Genomic DNA, 16176 nt, shown 5'->3' with positions numbered 1-16176 from the left:
TGAATTTGTTCCTTCTTCTCTAAAACAAAAATAATTCCAACTCCTAAGTGGCAAGGGAAGATGTTTAGTATAACCCCTTTGCCCAGTAGAGTTGATTCCGACTCATAGCGACCCTGTAGGACAGAGTAGAACTGCCCCATAGAATTTCCAAGGAGTGCCTGGTGGATTTGAACTGCCGACCTTTTGGATAGCAAGCGTAGCTCTTAACCACTGGTCTGCCAAGGTTTCCGATGTTTAGTATATTCATCTAAAAATAAGATATCCTATGGAAAAGTCTCAGAAAGGAAAAACATGTTTTTGGGAACTGGGGCTGTAAAATTATATTTTTGCTTTAGTCTGTAATATGGTGGTGTTTATCAAAAGTTACAGCTATAAAAGTAACAATCTTTGCCAATTCACAGGGCTTTGTAAACAGAAATGTTAGTTAGGGTCAAGTGCTTTTATTAACTGATTTGAGAAAGGTTACTAAACAATGTTAAAATCAAATAATATAATCCATGTTACCAGACTGTTACCTTCACTGGAGCTTTTTATCCCCTTACAGGCACTAGCCTGGAACGTGACAGACACACAAACCTTCTGATTCGCCCTCGTTTAGTGCGTTGCAGTCCTCCTGTCACCACTTAGGCAACTTCTGTTGACCACTCTCCCTATATGTTAATTTACAAACTTTCTCATTGAATCCTTACAACAATTCTTATAAAGTAGGTACTTTTGTCTCCCATTTAAAGTTTTGGTGGCACAGTGGTTAAGTGCTCAGCTGCGAACCAAAAAGTCAGCAGTTTGAACCCAGCAGCTGCTCCACAGGAGAAAGATGTGACAGTCTTCCTCTGTGAAGATTACAGCCTTGGAAATCCTATGGGGCAGCTCTGCTTTGTCATAGGGTCACTATGAGTCAGAGTCAACTTGACAGTGGGTTTTTTGGATATTGTCCCTCATTTAACAGATGAAGAAACTGAGGCTTGCACCAGTTAAACGTCTTGGCTACAATCATAGTGCTGAGAGGTTCCAGAGCTATGATCTGTTCTCGGCTCTGAGTCTGTGCTCTTTCCACAATATGTAACATCGTCCAGTCAATTTACATTTGACAGAAAGAGTGGGAAAAAGCTCCAACAGTTGCCAAAGGAAACTGAACAGAAAATTAAGGATAAATTTCTGGAGGCCAAGGGCTCTTTACAATCATTATGGTAGAATTCTACATGATCAGTTCACTTTATTTCCTTTTTTTGGTCAAACACTGCTTCAAAAGGTTGTGCATATGAACTTCAGCAGATATGGGGTGAAGAGAAGGGAGAATACTGAGGCAGAAGGAGCACCCCAAGCAAAAATACAGACGACCAGTTATAGGTTGGCATGTTTGCAGACAAGGTGAGTGGCAAGACAGCATGGAGAGAAAGAAAGAACCAGAGACTCCTGCAGACATCTTTAGCTTGGAGTTTTGGTGCCGAATAGAACTTCTCTTTTCCGACATCAAAATTCTCCAGCTATCTAAATGAATTTATTTACAAATTCTTTACTAGGCATTGTATCAAAGCAATTGGGCTTGTTTCTCCTTACTCTGGTCACAATTTTTTTGTTGCACCTTCTATTAAGAAATGCAGTTACTTCCTCTTCCCTTAATTTGTGCTAGCCTTGTTAACTTACTTTGAGCAACAGAATATGACAAAAGTAACGCTGTGCCAGTTCCAGGCCTAGGTCATGGAGGCCTGGCAGCTTCTGCTTTCTCTCTTGGAGTCCTGAGCCACCGTATAAAGCAGTCTGGCTATCCGTTGCTGGAGAGACCCTGTTGAGAGAGCAATGTCCAGCCTTTGTAGCTGCAATGTCAGGTACATAAGGGAAGCCAAGCATGGCATCTGATTCCAGTGGAGTTCTCAGCCAGATGTAGCCACATGGGTAACATGGGCCATACCACACGGGAGATGGACTGCGTCCGCCAAGCCCTGCCCAAATCGCACCACTACAGCAAGTACATAAGCCACTAGGTTTTAGGGTGTTACACAATAGGTATAAGATAAACTTACCCGGGGTATTCCCAATCCTAGCACCAAATAAACCTTTTGTTTCCTAGAATAGTCTTGTGTGCTCTTGGTCTCTCATGGCTTCACAGTTTAGGAAAACAGCATGGTAGCTGGGATTTATGATCATTTGTGAACTGTGCATTTCCAGTAACATTATTCCTGGTAGATTTTTCAATGGGAAACTTGCACTCCAGAGCCACTTCCAGGTTTTGGCATTTGGTTGCCTCCTGAGAACACAAGGAATCATACATGTATCTGGTACTGAACCAAGGACAAGCAGTAATTGATAGCCTTGGGAAGCACAGAAGCCAGTCTGATGAGACTCTGGCCACAGAAGTGCAGAGGTCTTGGAGACTGGGTGTCAACATAGCGGATAAGAGAGTCAGTAACTGTGGTGCTTTTAAACTACACCTTCCCTCAAATGGTGGAGACTAATGTACCTTCTCTTGAGTATAGGCTACACTTACTGACTCTTCTAACAGAATGTGGCAGCAGTGACAGCATATAATCTCTAATACTAGGTCATAAAATGGCATTTTGCCTTTCTGCTTTTCCCTCTGGGATCACTCACTCCTCGGAAGCCAGCTGTCCTGTCAAGACGACCTTCAGGCAGCCCTATGGAGAGGCCCACATAGCAAGGAAGTGAGGCCTCTGGTCAACAGCCATGTGAGTGAGCCATTTTGGGGACAGATCCTCCATGGGGCTGCAGCCCCAGCCGCCATCTTGATGGTAACCACAAGAGATTCTGAGCCAGAACCACCTCGCTAACCTGCTCCCTGATTCACAACCCACAAAACTGAGATAAATGTTTGCTGTTTAAGCCACTGAGTTCTGGGGTTACAAAGCAATAGATAACAACTCATAGAATCTTATACTTTTCTGAAGTTTTCTTCCTCCACACATTATCATAATGTAAAGCAAAACTGATTCAGCAATTTGTACTCAAGACTCAGCAAAGCCCACAATGAAAATTACTACTGAGTGAATCTAATGCATTCTCTATAGTGATAGTGAAGGATTTGTTGTTGTTAGGTGCCATCGAGTCAGTTCGACTCATAGCAACCCTGTACAACAAAACAAAACGCTGACGGGTCCTGTGCCATCCCCACAGTAGTTACTATGTTTGAGCCTGTAGAGACACGCAATTAATTTTCTTCCTTCCTTGGCTCATTACTCAGCACGTTTTTCTGTAATCAAGGGCAGTAGTTTAAGAAGTTCCCACATTAACAACCCAGGCTTATGCCACAAATACGCGCATTAAGTAAATTTTAAAGTAATGATGTTAATCTACATAAAGAAAATCAGTAGTAATTATTAAACAGATCAACAGGTAGTTGTACATCTGAATCCGCCTAAGCAGCAGCAGCTAATACAGTAACATAGGCAATTCAGTAATGTGTGCTTAGTTAACCCCTAGTGGGCACCAGGTCCCTACATCACTCAATTTCGTGTGGAGAAGAATGAAGAGAATGAGAAATTCTAGGTGTTAATTTTCCCATTAAATACTCCCTCTTCTGGTCAGAGAGGACACATGGTTTCATCACCTGTGCCAATTCTGATCCACCGGCAGTCACTGCCTAAAGCATCGAAGGGTACTGATGGACAACTAGGCTCCTGCTGTGATGGCCAAACACAAGGAAAGCAGCTCCTGTGCTGGGAATCTTCCCATCTCTAACAAGCTCAAGCCAAACCCACTGCCATCGAGTCAAATTCGACTCATAGCAACACTGTAGGACAGAGCAGAACTGCCCTCATAGGGTTTCCCAGGCTGTAAATCTTTACGGAAGCTGACTGCCACATCTTTTTCCTGAGGAACAGCTGGTAGGTTCAAACCGCCCACCTGATGGTTGGTTAGCAGCTGAGTGCTTAACTACTGCATCACCAGGGCTCCTTCTGACCCACTAATAGGGCTGAAAAGGATGGCTCTTTATCTGGTAATTAGTAGCCTGGACCCAAGGTAAGAGGAAGATCAGCGGCAAAAACGGATCTACAGTTCAGCACCTTGCTATGCTACCATTTGTAATCAAAGGCAAGTGAATGTGGAGGGGAGGCAGAATGCAGAGAGCATAGAAGAGGAAAGGATTCTTAGGTATTCTGCAAAGCACTTCACATTTATTGTCTCACGTAGTCCTAATAAGACTCCTTAGAGGTAGGATTTCTCTTTTGTATATGAGAAAGTTGAGGCTTAGAAAGCTTAAATAAGTTGTTCTAAGTTGCACAATTCAAAGCCCAAGTTTGTAGGACTCCAAAGCCTATATTCTCTCAACTACTGCAGACAAGCCTTTCTGCAGTGTGTGAATTTGTACAGAACACACAGGCAAGAGAGGAGACTGGCCCCAGGAAGCCCAACCACAAAATAAAATTGGTAACATTTATTTTTCTTAGTAACAAAGAATATTTTCGGAAATAATTCTTAATTCAAGAAAATGAAATCTATGAGTAAGGTATTTCTACCTTGATATAGTCACTACTGAGACTCATGAAGTCTTCAATGTACAAAAAATGTACTGTGCTCCTGGAGGTTTTGGAAGGTGAGTTAAAAATCAGAATGCGTTTTCCATAGAATTAAGCTATTTCCATTCATGAAAAGCTAATAATGAAATATCCACAAGAGGTTATATTTTAATTTCAGTGTTTCAACTAGTTCCAAATACCATTCATTTTGAAAACAGAGCTAGTTTCCTGTACGTCGAATTGTTATGGTTCAAATTCTCAAGTGTGCTAGCAGCTAAAATAAAGTCACCAAAGTAAAGAAAGTTTCAAATACCAGTTCATCACTTGCATATTAACAACAAAATTAAGGATTTTCCTGACAAGAAGTTTAAAGTATTTAGACAGCTATCACTGAAATTTTCATTTTGACATAAAATGCAGCAGGATATGGAAGATACCAAACAAAGGAAAAGAAGTTAAAAATGGTCAAAATTATTTTCTTCCTTCCTTGGCTCATTACTCAGCACGTTTTTCTGTAACAAAGGGCACTAGTTTAAGAAGTTCCTACATTAACAACCCAGGCTTATGCCACAAATACGCGCATTAAGTAAATTTTAAAGTAATGATGTTAATCTACATAAAGAAAATCAGTAGTAATTATTAAACAGGTCAACAGGTAGTTGTACGTTTGAATCTGAGGTCGTATGCAAAATCAGAGAAATCTATCTGTGCTTCTTGTGTTGGGGGAACATAAGAGGACTCTCTACGATCGAGTGGCTTACGCTTTTTCCATCCCTTGGGCAGACTGTGGGTTTTACAGCTGCAAAGGCCTACATACAGCACAGGCTACTTGAAGATGGGCTACTTACTCTCTTCCCCCGTGGGTGGCAGGCATGGCTCGCTTGCGCGCTCTCATGATCCCCTCACCTTCTACAACTGCAGCTAAATCACCAAGTATGCTTTTAAACACTATTTTATATCCACATTTCTTAACTGAATCCATCCTCCACCTTCACACATAATATGCTGAAGCATCTTGATGACAGTTACTACAGTTAACGTTTACTACCAAAAAAAGCCAGCAGCCATGACTGAATAAATAAAACACCAAATTACGCAGATGTCAATTTCAGTAAGATCATTATCTTTGAATTCCAACATGTTTAATGTAAACTGTTTTATAAAAACTAATTATGAAACACAAAGACAACAGAAATAGAAGTTATTTATTAATCAATCCACTTACAAAGCAGGTGGCTTAATGCAAGCTTACTGACATCTTCACATATGATCTGTGGGAACATGTCCTCCAGATACAGACAGTGATATTACTGACTGGATGCATTTGCAAGCCGGGGCATATTAAGCACATTTGAACAAATAAAATTAGGCTCTCCTGTGTATGAAAGGATCTTGATAATAATACGCATCCTGAAGTAGATTAAAACTTTCTCCAAAGGAGAAATGTTAGTACATTAGCTTTACATTCTATATTATGCAATACATCTTAGCTATAGAACTTAAACATTTTAAGTCAGTGATGGACTCTTGGTAAGGTGTGAAGTGGGAGTCTACAAGCAGAGCAGCAGTAGCCGACAGTATAATCTGTACCTCACAGTATCTGCAGATTGACTGTTCTTCAAGTTTAAAGAGAAATAAAACAAGAGGCATGTAGATTCAGCTGACTTTATTTATCGTTAAACTAATCAAAATCCCTTAAAGTCATCCTGGGACCTTTAGATGTTCTGCGAATGCATAGATACCTGCCAATGACTGCAATTCTAAACCTTGGCTGAATGTGTTTACAAAATCAATGTAAGCAGATATCTTAACTATACGTGCTTAGCAGAAGAATGAACAATACTCTACATGTCTTTTTTAATTCCCTAAGGTTTTGTTAAATCTGCAAGTATGTACAATCCAGCTAATTGAAATTAATATTTAGTGTCCATTAGAGCTGTTTCACAGCAGCAAAAATTGAGTCAGGGAAATAAATTTCCAAACGATGCAAGAGAATGATAAATACAATCAGAACAGCAGTCTTAAAGGCATGATGTCAATATTCAACTCTATCTGCACTGTGCCGAAAGGAAATGGATACATCAAGAAAATTCGTATTGATCACTCTGGTGACGTGAACACCACCTGCATCTGATTGAATATGGTTCGTATTCTGTTCCCAGTACTAAGGATGATACTTAAACTCAGAGCTCCATATTGGAAATATACAGCAGCCATTTTGTCCTAATTAAGGAATGTCTTAATACATAATATTATCATTTTCTAGAGAATCTTTATACATTAAACTAAAGCCATGATTGATTAAATTAAAGGAAGGTTAGTAATGGATAAAAAAATCGTTATTTTCAAGGCCTGGTACTATGTAAAAAACAAAAAGACCACACAATTCTACTGACTAAAGCAGCTACTCTCGCCTGCAAGTGTAGGGTCACAAGCCCCATAATATGTGCAAAGAAATGCAATACAAGGAATCATGCAAAAATACAGTAAAATGATACAGGAAAAATGTCCAATCTAGAAAAAAAGCTTTTATAAATACATCCAAATCAACTGTGTACATTAACTGTGGGTCTAGCATTAGTTGTACCATACGGCAGAGCCAGCACTCTCTGTTCGATGCGTCCAAATCTGTGCAGGTAAGTCATGCCATCTTTGGTTGACTGCAGTACCAGGAAGGATGGGGAGGAGGAGGAGGGCAAGAGTTCTGAGACATGGTGTCAACTTTCACTTGGCAGCTGGGCCTCAATGTCCACTCTGCATATGGGGCACTTCTTGTTGGTGATCAACCACTGGTCAACACAGACTTGGTGGAAAAGGTGCATACACGGAAGGCGCCTATTAGTGGCAAAGAAACAGAAAGCAAAAATCAATTTCATGACAACTTCAAGTGACATTTTTAAAAACTATACATGTAATAATTCAATAGTGTTTTCAAGGTACAAGGCATCGTTCTGTTCTGTGAAATAAAGCTCTCCAAGGGGAGTTACACACAAATCAGTACTCTGGGAAAAATAACGTATAAATGACCAACATAATTAACTGTCACAGCAATGGCACCAAAGTTATGTAAGATCTCAAGAATTTTAAGAACAAGAATTACACCGGCAGTTTTTCCAGTTTTGTTTCTATATGTGAATTGCCAATGCACTGGCGTTGGCAGTATGCTGCAGTTACATAATATTGCAAATGTATTTTCAATATCGAATCATCACTCTGTGTTCAGGAAGCACTATTAAAAATACATTATCTCATTTGATTCTCTCTCAGAACCATACTGTAAATCCACAGCAACCATGTTATCCTAATTAAGGAAGGCCTTCACCAGCCATATTATCATTTCCTATCCAGGGGATCTTTATACATTAAACTGAAGTCCATGACTGGTTACAGGTAATACTGGTTTTGTGGAATATTTGTTACATCTTACTTAATACTGTGCTACTCTCTCACTGGCAGGTTAAAAGAAGGTGTTTATTTTAGTGCATCATACACAAGTTATCAATTAGAAATTGAGAAATAGATGCAAGACAGAGTAAGATTACATCTAACTTTAGCAGTAGGATAAAAGTTACTAACTCCATGTCCGTTTCTACTTCCATCCACTGTTAAGAGTTGTCACACATTTTCAGACTTTCTAATATTTTCCTAAAATTATTAGCTAAAAATAAATGTTCCAATTAGTCATTGATTTCTCCTTGAAGCACTGATAATACTGTAAAAGCAATTAACTTCTACATTTATAAACCACCATCAGAACTATGGTGTTCAAACAGCCTTATATATGGTAAAGTAAACAACTGTTTATATATTTTTCCTCTCGGCCAAATGAAGAAATATGGCAAAGTTATCATTATAAACTAGGTAACAAAATTACCACATGGTTCTGTTACATGTATTAAAGAACCTGTTGCATATAGAATCATGTTGCATTAAAAAAAACATAGAATAGGAAAAATGACTTAAAAGATTGTTTTAAAAATCCATAAAATAGATATTTATTTAGCAGAATAACTTAAAATTTACTCAATCACAAAGGTGCAAGAGGAGAACAGTCCTATGAGTCAGAAAGGAAATTTTAGGACAAAATCAATTTATAAAAGGTGCTGTAAAACAAAGCACACAAAGCTCATCTGGATTCCCTTTTAAGCTTTGGAGAACACATTAATCCAAGTGTCTATCCCTCCAAAGGCTCGCAAAGTCTCCCTCCTACAAGATTTACAGAAGACGAGGGTCAACACTGAGATGCTGGGTGGTACTACCAGGAGACAATTCTGGCTGCTGAATTCCCAGGCCAGGCCTTGGTGTGCGTATCCCCCCAGTGACCATGGTAGAGTATACTTTCCCACCCCACTCCTCTGCTGGTAAGACAGAGACTCTACTGTTTTTATTCTTTCAGGAACGCTGAGAACCTAATTCTACAGGTCCGAGATTGGTAACAGAGCACCCGGAATTTATCTTAACTGAGTTACTAGTCTACTTGCAACTGCGACCCCTTGTACAGTTCTGGGGAATCAATCCAGATAATTGACATCTAGTTACCTCACATCTTCACCTTCCTCTAAAACAGACAAACAGATAGTACATTTTTCCTCTGTATCTTCCTCAGTCCCTTCTTCCCCATCTTGTTTGCAGTGCAGTTTCCTCTGTGAGAACCAATCAGTTGTTACCTTATTAGTAGAGATGACATTATTGAACAACTGAGTAAAGTCTGTGTTTATATGAAGAAGAAAACAAAACAAAACTACACATCCACCCACAACTGATCTCACAATTAAGACTGGCATGAATTAACGGATGAATGAAGTGACTATCATTAATAAGTATTCTTCTAAGACCCTTTAATAATCAGTATTAAGCAAAATCAAACATAACAGAAATTCATTAGTTTAAAAATCTATTACTTTTAATCCAGATATACAATCTGAGCTCCATTTTTGTCTTTATAATGAGCACAGCCAAACAAATTTTATTTTGCTAATAAATGTTTCAAATAACATACACATAGATTAATGTTAATTATAGTATTTAGCTCAGACAGTTGAAAGAACTTAAATTTAGTGATAATCCCTCATTAATACCCTTAGAAAACAGATGGAAAATGCAAACAGTTTTCACACCTCTTTTACTGCCCTCTGTACAGCACAGTGTTGTTAATCTGAGTTTGTTCAAAGACTTACTTCACATGTCTACTCTATCTTCCAGCTATACTACACTAGTGACTGAGAGTAGAGCATAGGAAATGTAGAGCAAGTAAACATTCATTGCAATAAGTAACTGGTTAGATAAATTATGGTACTGTCATCACAGAATTCCTATAGTCATTAGAAGAATATAACTCACACGTAAACCTGTGTGAATGACTTCATTTCATTTGTGTTAAGTGGAAGGAGAACCTATATACATAAGTATATTATTATAATTGTATAAAAATATCTGGAGGAGCATCCAACAAATTCTTAAGTGTCTATCCCTCCAAAGGCTCACAGAGTCTCCCTCCTACAAGATTTACAGAAGACGAGGGTCAACACTGAGATGCTGGGTGGTACTACCAGGAGACAATTCTGGCTGCTGAATTCCCAGGCCAAGCCTTGGTGTGCGTATTCCCCCCAATGACCATGGTAGTGTATACTTTCCCACCCTACTCCTCTGCTGGTAAGACAGAGACTTTACTCTTTTTATTCTTTCAGGAACACTGAGAACCTAATTCTACATGTCAGAGATTGGTAACATGGTTTCACTTGTAGAAATGAAGACGGGGGTCTGCAGTGGGAGAAACTTCACGGTGTGTATTCCTGTCCTTTTTTTTTAACCATATGCATGTATTACTTTAGTAATAAATAATGTAGCTGCTAGACTCTTACAAACTCAAAGAAGGTCCATAATATTACATTTCATGCATTTCAGTAACATTTTAGAAGTTACACAGGATAAATCCCTACCTTCTTGTATTTATGTGGATATGTACATCTTTCAATTGTCCCCTGGGACGCTCCACGATTGACATTTCCTAGTCTTTCTTCCAAATGAATCAGTTCCTGAAAGTGAAGAATACCTAGTGTGAAATGCAACGATGACTATTCCTTTAACAGTAATGTCAATATTAAAAACACAATAAACTTCCATACTTATAAATCTACAATGTAAATCCAATGTTCAAAAAACCTTATTTAAACTGCTAACTTTGGTGAAGGATAAGACAGTATACAATACTAAGAAAGCCAGCACAACTTGTACAAAGCAAGGTCATGGAAGCTCCATAGACACATCCAAACTCCCCGAGGGACAGAACTGCTGGGCTGAGGGCTGTGGGGACTATGGTCTTGGGAACATCTAGCTTAATTGGCATCTCAGTTTGTAATGAAAATGTTCTACATTCTACTCTGGTGAGCAGTGTCTGGGGTCTTAAAAGCTTGAGAGCAGCCATCTAAGATACACAACTAGATGGTGTCCGGCTACCACCACTGACTGCTCTGACAGTGATCACAATAGAGGATCCTGAACAGAGCTGGAGGAAAATGTAGAACAAAATTCTAACTCACAGAAAAAGACCAGACATACTGGCCTGCCAGAGACTGGAAAAACACCAAGAGCATGGCCCCCAAACGCGCTTTTAGCTCAGTAATGAAGTCACTCATAAGGTTCACCCTTCAGCCAAAGATGAAAAAGGCCCATAAAACAAAATGAGACTAATGGGGTGCGCTAGCCCAGGGACAAGGACGAGAAGGCAGGAGGGGACAGGGAAGCTGGTAATAGGGAACCCAAGGTCAAGAAGGGAGAGGGTTGACATGCTGCAGGGTTGTTAACCATCAAAGACTGTTTCTGCCTATGTGTAAACCTTTTCTTGGGTTTTTATAATAGTGATCCTATACAGTATTTGTCCTTTTGAGATTGAATTATTTCACTCAGCATTAATGTCCCCAGGTTCATCCACATCGTGAGATGTTTCACGGATTCATCACTGTTTTTTGTCCGTGCTTAGTAGTCCACTGCGTGTATGTACCATAATTTATCCATTCATCTGCTGATGGGCACCTTAGGTTGTTTCCATCTTTTTGCTATTGTGAATAATGCTGCAATGAACATGGGTGTGCATATGTCTATTCCTGTGACAGCTCATATTTCTCTAGGATATACTCCCAGGCATGGAAACGCTGGGTCATATGGTATTTTCTATTTCTGGCTCTTTAAGGAGGTGCCATATTTATTTACCATAGTGGTTGTACCATTTTACATTCCCACCAGCAATGCCTGAGAGTTCCAATCTTCCCACAACCTCTCCAACGTTTGTTATTTTGATTAGTGCCACCAGTGTGGGTGTGGTGATATCTCATTGTAGTTTGGATTGGCATTTCTCTAATGGCTAATGATCACAAGCATTTCCTCATGCCTCTTGCTAGCCACCTGAACGTCGTCTTTGGTGAAGTGTCTGTTCATATCCTTGTCCATTTTTTAATTGGATTATTTGTCTTTTCATTGTTGAGGACTGCCATAGTGGCTGGGAATTAGAATGCAGGAAATGTCTGAAGTAGTGCAATGGTTAGGCTCTTGGCTGCTAACTGAAATGTCCACGGTTTGAACCCACCAGCAGCCCTGCAGGAGAAAGATGAGGTGGTCTGCACCTGTAAAGATTACAGCCTTGGAAACCCTGAAGGGCAGTTCTACTCTGTCCTATAGGGTCACTATGAGTCAGAATCCACTCGATGGCACCGGTTATGACAGCCTTATTCAATTATGAATACTAACAGTACTAACAACAGTATGTATGTACACTCTCTCTGTATTAAAGGTACTACAGCAAACATCTACGTTTATTTCATTACATACCTCAAAATTGCCCCTGAAAGGACCTCTGAATGATGTTCCATCCAGTCCTGATGAAATGTAACGGATGTGAGGATAGCCTGCCATGTCAGGAACCTATTTTAGTAGAAGAGAGAGGCTAAATCAATTAAAAACAGGCTTGTGTTTTACTGTTAACATGGAGTAGTTCAAGACACTTAAATTCAACTTCATCAAGTACACCTAACATTAAGCATTCTATAACAATACTAGGAACTCTTAAAATATAAATAGAAAAACTTTTCATAAGATCTATACAATACTAGGAACTCTTAAAATACAAATAGGAAAACTTTTCATAAGATCTTATCAATTTCAGAAAGCTTTATTAAACAGTACTAAGAAAAATAAACAAAATTTTCTAACGAAGCTTGACTTTCAGATAAAAGTTGAATTTGCCTTCCTCTAACACCCCAACAACCAAAGGCGCCTTACCCTGTTTCTTATCTGGTTGTTGCTAGTGAAAGTTTTACTAATAGTGTTTTCTAATTCTTTGTGAGGTATTAGGAAAGGGAGATTCTGGGATAGAGCATCATTCTTCCATAAATAAATCCCCAAATTATTTTTTAATCAGCCTTCATTAAATAACACATTTCTAGCAGGCTTTATAGGTTTAATAGACAATCCATATGTGGAAAAGAACTTAAAATAAGTAAACAACTTTTAACCTTCAAATATCCTACTACTCAAATTATCTGCAACTTTCTTTAAGACCAAGATCTTGGCACCTCTCAGCAAATAACCCAACCTCCTACATGTCTCCAAGGAAACTGAGAAAAGGAGAAAAGAACTCCTGCCCCCAGAATTATCTAAGCCTGCAGTCACCCTGTACGCCTCCCTAGTCTCATACTGTCCTGTTTACAGATGAGCTTCCCCTCTCTCCACCCTGAAGTTAACGTCCACCACCTGTGCTCCTGCTTACATTTTCTGTTTCCCTGCCCTAGCTCATGCTTAACTATTATCTACCCCTGTCTTCCGTATCTCCAACCAAGTCTTCTCCACTGGTTTTCTGTCTTACACCTAAAAATACCTTTAAGTTTATCCAAAGATCTCTCCTTAACCCTGGAACTACTGGCAGTCCTTTGCTTTTCCCTCTCCACCCATTCATTACTCACTGCAATCTAAAGAAGACCTCACCTCTATCCCTCACCATTACGGAAAGCACTCTGATGAAAGCCACCAATATCACTCAGATGCCAAATACATTCAACACTTTTCAAACTTTATCTTCTTGTCATCAGATACTATTGGCCACATTACTTTCTTATATTACTCTAACCTGTTTTTCCTCAACTTTTTTAGCCAGTTCTTAAAATCCTTCGCTTCAGCATCTTATGATCACCCTTAAAATATAGAATTGTCATTCCTCAAGTTTTTTCTACACATTTTTCCTAGAAAATCTAATTCTCTTCCATGGATTCAATTGCCACTATATACTGACAGATGACTACATATCTTTAAACTAGCTATCTTCAAAAGTCCAGACCATCCACTTCCTACTGGACATCTCCACTGTGACACACAGAGCTATGTCAGATTCGTTATGACCAAACCTAACACATTAAAGCCATTCCCCAAAACCTCCCCGAATACTCTCCAATTTAGTGAACATAACCACTACACACATAATAAACTAAGCTAGAAATCTGAGGGTCAACCAAACATTACTCAAGCACGTCACATCATTTGCATGGCAACTGCCATTGCCTTTGTTCATGCATTCATTAACTTGGACTTTTTCTACTATAACAATAATGGCCTAACTGGTTTTCTTCTTCCCATTCTGAAATCTGTTTTCCACACAACTGAGTGGGTGGTCTTTCCAACCACAATCTGATCGAATGACTCTAAAATAAAAATACAGTAAGGACATTCCCTCTTCCCTGCTTCCTGAGTCCCAGTTTCTCTGCAGAGCAGCTTTCTTTCTTATGGCTGCCTGACCCTCACCCTTGGACTCCAGAAGTACCAATTTACTAGTGTTTATGCTGTTTGATAGCTCTTCACTTGCTGTGGCTTCCCTAAGACCACCACCTCCAATCCCAAAACCTGCTCAGGAGTCTCAAACATCCCTGCAGTGCTTCCACCTCCACAAGACAGAATTACTCCGTTCTCTGTTATCACGTTTATAACTAGGATGTTATAGTATGAACAGCAAAAACCAAACCAAACCCGTTGCCGTCAAGTCAATTCCGACTCACAGCAACCCTACAGACAGTAGAACTGCCCCATAGGGTTTCCAAGGAGCAGCTGATGGATTCAAACTGCTGACCTTTTGGTTAACAGCCAAGCTCTTAACCACTACACCACCAGGTTCTGTGAATAGCAAAGTACCTGGTAAGAAAAGGTACTTAAAAAAAAAAACGGGCTCTTAAATTGGAATCAAGAAAATCTGAACTTGTTCACATCAGTTCAGAGAATCAGTATAATCCTGCAGATCAGAAAATAAAGTATGAATACACCAGAACAAATCTGTTACCACTTATAGTAAGATAACTAAATTGTATGTCCTAACGATAGTGAAACAAGATTATCATCTTGGTATACAAATAAAAAGTTTGTTGGTCATTCTGTATACTTATGAAGAGTATATTTTACAATACAAATTACAAACACAGATTTTGATACATATAGTAACTTTTTAATAGCCTAATTTCCATCTAATAATTATTCTACATATTCTATTAGAATACCTATAACAACATATTTTTAAAATACTTTAAAAGAAAATATTTGTTAAAATTATAAGTTGGAAGAGGTACAATATTTTTAAAAAGAGAACTGTCAGAACCTGGAGAAAATGTCCACTTTACCATTAATGGAAGAGCTCCTAGCTGTAAGTGATGAAGTCGCGGAGGTGCGTGGTAGTGGGCCAAGTGAGGGTGCAATGCACCAGGCGTATAAGTGGCTGCAGTCACTCCAGCTTCAATTCCCAGCTCCCTGACAAAGGATGAGACAGCTTAACATTTAGCCCTCATTACAGGTTCTTTATCAGCAACAGAAATGGAGAAGTATGTTTTTATATTTAAAAAAAAATCTAAAGTTTCTTAACTTACGTAGCTGAGAAAAAAATAGCTTAGACCCAAAACATTTACCTAATAATTTCGAATTCATTTTTTAAATGAAAAATTCAACGTTGTAACCAAGAGGAACAAAGCATTTGTACTCATTTTCACATTTTAAAAGGAAGGAAATACAATGAATGGCCCCCAAGATCCCTTCCAATCTAAAGCCTGATTCTACTTGAGGAAAACACAAAGTAGAGTTTACTTTCTTGGTCTCTCTGAATGTTACAGATGCCTGGGGCTTTTGTCTGTCTGCTGAAAAGTTTCTCTGGGTCGCTGACATCAAGGACAATTAGAATAGCAAGTATTGCTATACCTTATAAAGCAACAGTCAACAAAATTTTAGGAAGGGTAAAACTGGTATATGCCAAATCTTCATTTATTTATTCTCATTTTATATCCTGCCCCAAAAGTCACTGTGGATCACGATCTCAATGACAGCCTACGATAGGATTCAGAAAGAAATGTAACGCAAATCTGCTTCCATTGCACAAGCCTAGGAGAATGAGCCTGGATTTCCCCTGCCAATGGCAGGAGCTGGAGGTGATGGTGCAATTCTGAGTTCAAAGGTAGAGAATGAATAAAGAAGTTGTGAAAAGTAGGATCGGTTCACAGAGAGTTAATTTTGGTGGCAGACATTCCTGAAAATCAGGGGAAAAAAGCTCTGCTGTTGCTTCATGATGTTCCCTGCTCCAGAACTCACACCCCCACCCTGTCCTCGACAGTAAGTTCTCTACAGTAAGTTCTCTACAGTAAGTTGCCCAGAGCTAGTGTCTCACTGCTAAGTTGGGGATTTGGGTTTT

The 16176-nt window shown here is 39.2% G+C and overlaps 1 protein-coding gene across 9 annotated transcripts in view; it reads right to left on the bottom strand.

The window, feature by feature from the left end:
- Nucleotides 1-5663: 5663 nt before the first annotated feature.
- The window catches only part of RNF111 (ring finger protein 111), a 130273-nt gene continuing 119760 nt past the window's right edge, over nt 5664-16176 (bottom strand). For 6 of the 9 annotated variants that reach the window (XM_049905954.1, XM_049905953.1, XM_049905956.1 and 3 more), the window contains 5 exons: nt 15122-15248; nt 12297-12389; nt 10412-10507; nt 9012-9139; nt 5664-7307 (listed from right to left, as the gene is read on the bottom strand). In XM_049905954.1, coding sequence (XP_049761911.1) covers nt 7190-7307; nt 9012-9139; nt 10412-10507; nt 12297-12389; nt 15122-15248 — 562 coding nt within the window. In that variant the 3' untranslated portion in view covers nt 5664-7189. The remainder of the gene's footprint in view (nt 7308-9011; nt 9140-10411; nt 10508-12296; nt 12390-15121; nt 15249-16176) is intronic. The other 3 variants (XM_049905955.1, XM_049905960.1, XM_049905962.1) reach the window with 1 other exon arrangement.

This window comes from Elephas maximus, chromosome 13 (genome assembly GCF_024166365.1).
Source record: "Elephas maximus indicus isolate mEleMax1 chromosome 13, mEleMax1 primary haplotype, whole genome shotgun sequence".
In the NCBI taxonomy this organism is placed as follows: Eukaryota; Metazoa; Chordata; class Mammalia; order Proboscidea; family Elephantidae; genus Elephas; species Elephas maximus.
This window is presented reverse-complemented; position numbering and strand designations above follow the sequence as displayed.